The sequence below is a fragment of the Echinops telfairi genome, unplaced genomic scaffold (genome assembly GCF_000313985.2).
Source record: "Echinops telfairi isolate 266 unplaced genomic scaffold, ASM31398v2 ScPeMD7_70;HRSCAF=299, whole genome shotgun sequence".
NCBI classification, from domain to species: domain Eukaryota; kingdom Metazoa; phylum Chordata; class Mammalia; order Afrosoricida; family Tenrecidae; genus Echinops; species Echinops telfairi.
The window spans coordinates 5307777-5312633 of record NW_022103968.1 but is presented as its reverse complement, the minus strand read 5'-3'; the positions used below and the strand labels follow the sequence as shown (position 1 = coordinate 5312633).

Sequence of the window (4857 nt, the reverse complement as noted above, 5' to 3'; positions counted from 1 at the left end):
TGCCTGTGACTCGCGGGAGGCCCTGGCCACATTGCCAGCCTGGGTGGGAAAGGCACTGCCTACCTGCTCGCCTGGCAGTTTGAGGGTAGACTCAATGAGAGGATGAGTGTGGATGGGGTTGGGACTGCTTACAGACCCCCAGCTCTATTGGTCTGGGTCTCTGGACCCCCCAGACCCTGAGGAATGCCCCCTGCCCCGCCCCCAGGAGCCCCAACAGCAGCTGTCTCCCAGAGCCCGGCGAGGCTGGGGTCCCCTTGTTTCAGTTTGGTGGGGCAGTGACAGGGTATCAAAGGGCCGCCTAGCGGGGACCAGCAAAGATTCTACAGACACAAAGTAACTTGGAGGGAGGGATCTTACCTTCTCTGAGAAGCTGGGCAGAGAGAAGAACTCGAACGACAGAACAGGGATCAGAGTGGCTTCCAGCCCACACAGGCCTAACTCCTGCAGACGACAAGGACTGAGGCGGGACTGGCAGGGCTCCGGTGCAGATCAGGGACAGCGGGGTTACAGCTTAAACTCATTTAGTGCCGGCAGCCCCCGTGGCCCTCCCAGTGGCAAAAGTCGGGGGTGGGAGGAAGGTAGCCCGAGCTCAGGCTCCGTGGTACTTACCCTGACATACGGGTCCTGGCCACACTCGTCCTCTTTAGGGTCCTTCAGTAAAAGGACCTTCATTGTTCCTGGCGGCCCTCACCGAGTCTGTGGGAGGGAAATGGGGTCTCAGGCTGGAGACCCTGCCCAAGAGAGCAGTCCTGGGACAGGGGCAATCAGCTACTGTCCAGGGACGACGCAGCACATGCAATGACGTGGCGTTAATGAGCCGGCTCCTCCTGAGGACCCTGTGGCTGATAAGGCCCAGGGCAAGTGTGCTAGGGTGTGATACCACTGGGAAGGCAGAGAAAGCCCATTCGTTACTGCCAATGGCAGACACCCGGCAGGGACAGCTCTGATGAGCCACCAGGTGGGCCCTGGCTGGATCCATGGCAAATGGGCATCTCACTTGTGAAGAAGATCAAGGAACCAACCTGATCTCCACTTTGATGAGGAGCCCTGGTGGCATAGTGGTTGCGTTGGGCTGCAAAGTGCAAAGTCAGCAGTTCAAAACCACCAGCTGCTCCAAGGGTGAAAGATGGGGCTTCTGATTCCTGTAAAGAGTTACTGTCTCACAAGCCCACAGGGGCAGCTCTACTGTTCTTGAGGCTCGCTATGAGTTGGCATCAACTCGATGCAGTGAATTTGGTGTGAAGGAACAAGTCCTGCAGAAACTGCATTAACTTTTCCACTTCAAACATGTCCCTGGTGGGGAAGCACTGGAGGAGACAGTCACAGGACCAGGGGCTCAAACTCACCAGGTGCTCCTTGGGAGAAAGAGGAAGTTGTCTGTTCAGAAGCCCTACACAGGGTGACTAGGAGTGGGAACTGACTGGGGCAGTGGGTGGGGTTTCCGCTTTGCAAAGGGTGCTTTATAAGCTTTGCCAACGATCCTGAGCTGATCTTTCCAAAAGCTTCTCAAGATCTGGAAAAGTCTGTCAAGAAGTGGCATGTGCTGCCCGTTCCCTGTAATTCCTAGTCTCAGAGTGGCCATCACACCAATGTGTGCGAAGATGCCCATCAAAACACTTGGCATGCTGTGTAATGGCAGATAATGGCAAACCAGGGACACATCCAGAGAAATGGTGGTTAAAGGAATCACGGAGCAGTGAAGAAATCATCAAAAGACTCCCAAGTAATTACACCTAGTGGGAAAATGACCACAAAATAATGTTGTGGGGACTAAAATAGATTTGGAGTTACATGAAAATTAAACATAAATCACACAAAACCTTATAGACTCTGCACATGTACAGGTGCATGACCAGGTTCAGGGTTGGGCTGATGGCTCTGGCCACAGGAGCCCCAGGGAGCCCTTCTGCTCTGTCCTGTGGGGTCAATACAGGTTTGAATCGACTGCCCCGAACCCAATTCACCACCACCGATGCAATCACAACTCATGGCGACCCTACAGGGCAGGAGAAAGCTGCTCCTTTGGGTTTCTGAGACTTTAATGCAGGAGTCCTCACACTTTTGAAACAGGGGGCCAGTTCATTGTCCCTCAGACCCATTGGAGGGCCGGACTATAGTTAAAAAAAACTATGAACAAATTCCTATGCACACTGCACATATCTTATTTTGAAGTGAAAAACAATGGGGCACAAACACCGGGTGGCCGGATAAATGTCCTCAGTGGGCCGCATGTGGCCTGCAGGCCGTAGTTTGAGGACGCCTGCTTTAATGCTTTACGGGAGTGGAAAGCCCCACCTTTCCTGAGACTGTAATTGTTTACGGGAGTAGAAAGTCTCGTCTTTCTCCCTAGGAGGGCTGATGCTTCTGAACTGCTCACCTTGTGGTGTGAAGCCCCGTGTGTAACCCCTACTCCGCCAGAGCTCCTAGTTCTCTACTTGGGGCGGTAACCCAGAACAAGGTAAGAGGATTCCAACCCAGCGCCCAGAAAGAGCCGCCATTAGTATTTGGTGAGCTTTCCTATTTGACCCTTTCTGGGTCACCCCGTTTCCCACAGTGCTCGTGTTGTTCGCTCTATTGTCCCAGGGGAGGGAAGTGCATTACTGCCACCCCAAAGGCTGTCAAATAAATGCAGGCAAAGAACCATAGACAGCACCCTGCTGGAAGCACAGGCGCTCATCCGGCCGGAGCAGGAGGGCGGCCATGAGCGGCTTCCTACGCAGTCCATGATGGGTGATCACAGTCAGAGGGAACATAAGGTTTGGACGAGGCGTCTGCTGGCTTGGGGAGCCGCTGTTAAGGCGGAACGCGTTTCTGGAATGTGGCCGCATCTGAGACATCTTGGGGAAATGGGCTCAAAATGTGTGTCTAGGCAACCAAACCCGGGTGAGCAAATAGGGCGTATGGATCCAAGTTATAACTATTGCTGCTGTCACGCTGCCTGCTAGGGAAGTGGGGTTGGGGAATTGGGTGTAGGTTTTCCTACCAATTTCTGAATTGACTCTCGACGTGTCTCACACCACACCCTCTGTAGCCGCCAGTGGATGCGTCAACTGGACGAGCTAAGGAAAACCACTTGCTGTCATGCCCACTCCAGCTCCAGGCGGCCCCTAGCTTGTCAGAGAACTCTGCTCGTTTCAGAAGCGGATCGCCAGGCCTTTCTTCTGAGGTGCTCCTTGGCGGACTCCACGCTCATGTGAACCATTCCCACCACCCACCAGAAAGAATCAAAAATAAAAAACTGAAACCTGTTGCACTCAGGTGAAAGTCAATCCCGAACCCACAGCGACCCACAGGACAGAACAGAGCTGCACCGGAGGGTTTTCAAGGCTGCAAACTTTACAGACGGGGACTGTCACGGCTTTCTCCCATGGAGTGACCTGTGGGTCAGAACCACTGACCTTGTGGTAGCAGCCCAGAGCTTAACCACTGCTCCAGGAGGACTCCCTGTGTCCATCCAGGTCCCCAGCTGTTCACAAGCTCGGACCTAGCAGCTGCAGAGCCAGCGGTGATCAAAGTGCATGATCAGTTGGCTTCAACAAGGGAGATGGTCCTAGAGAACCTGGGTAAATGTAAGCCTCAATTGGCTGCAAGACCTCAGAGCACAACTAAGCGTCAAACAGATCCTCCTGGTCAGTTAGAGACCATGGCGCCCCTGAGATGGTGCCCCTGAGCCACCCTTTGGATCTGGAATTGATTGAGACACTGTCGTGGTTCCAGCCTTAGCCAAACAATACAACCAAACTCACTGCCTTCTGGTCCATTCCAACCCATAGTGCCCGTGTCCAGCAGGGTATTACTGCCCCTGTGGGTTTCTGAGGCTGTAAATCTTGACAGGGCGTAGAAAGTCTCCCTTTTCTCCCCCAGAGAGGCTGGTGGTTTTAAACCACTGACCTTGCAGTTAGTAGCACAAGGGGGAACCCCAGCACACCACCAGACATCCTTATGGGCAGGCAATGGACAAACAGTCACACTCCTCAGAATACCCGAGGATTCAAGATCAAAAAGGGGAATGGAGCCTGAGCGGTGCCAGGAGCAGCAAGCGGTCTGAGGTAGGATGAGCCCTGAAGTCCAAGCTCGGGGGTGGGGGTCTCTACGCTCTCCCACAGCTGGTCCAGAGACGCAGCTGCAGCGCCTGCGGCAGGTTCCTGGAAGGTGACAACCCTTGATTTGAGTTAGTACTTGGCACACGTTTTCATTCAACCAGGAATTTCTAAGTAAAACCCACTGCCACCGAGTCGGTGTAACGCTGGATCTTTCCGGAGCCACGTGCCTCCTCTCCACGAGCGGGTGTCACCCACGGGCCTTTCAGTTCACAGCTGAGCGCTTGAATCACTGCGCCGCCACGGCGCCTTTAAGTCTAAATTGCCTTTCCTTCTTTTCCTTTTTTTTAAACGTATATACAACCAACTTCTGGATCTAACCCACAGCAGGGGCGGATGGGGCTGCTGTTAGCTATGTCATCTGAACAGGTGGGGTGACAAGATACCATTCCCAGGGGCAGCCCCAATTCACGCCCACCTCCGTCCTCCGGGTCACTCCACCCCTGTGCGGGGGTGGGGGGGCGGCGGAAGGTGTTTCTGCAGCGCTGGGGGCCGATCCAACGCGCTCCAGCGCCCTGCTGTGGAAGTTTGCTAACACCCACGCTTTGCCCGTGCACAGTGACCACCGGGGCTGGCCGCCTGCCTGTCCTGGGCTCCAGGTCGGCGACACCTACCTGGGGGCTGAGAGGACCCCGTGTGGCGCCCCGCGCACCCTGCAGGCCCCCGCAGAGGTCGCAGTGACATAGAGGGCTCAGTGACATTGGGCGGGGGGGCGCCCGGGACCCAGCACACGGGTCCAGGGCCCGCGGTCCCCCGC

At 55.2% G+C, this 4857-nt stretch overlaps 1 protein-coding gene across 1 annotated transcript in view; it reads right to left on the bottom strand.

Moving 5' to 3' along the window:
* The window catches only part of UROS (uroporphyrinogen III synthase), a 15363-nt gene extending 10539 nt beyond the window's left edge, over positions 1–4824 (bottom strand). Inside the window, exons 1-3 of the mRNA XM_045291384.1 lie at positions 4715–4824; positions 610–696; positions 216–441 (exon numbers count right to left, since the gene is read on the bottom strand). Coding sequence (XP_045147319.1) covers positions 216–441; positions 610–672 — 289 coding nt within the window. The 5' untranslated portion in view covers positions 673–696; positions 4715–4824. The remainder of the gene's footprint in view (positions 1–215; positions 442–609; positions 697–4714) is intronic.
* Positions 4825–4857: the final 33 nt, after the last annotated feature.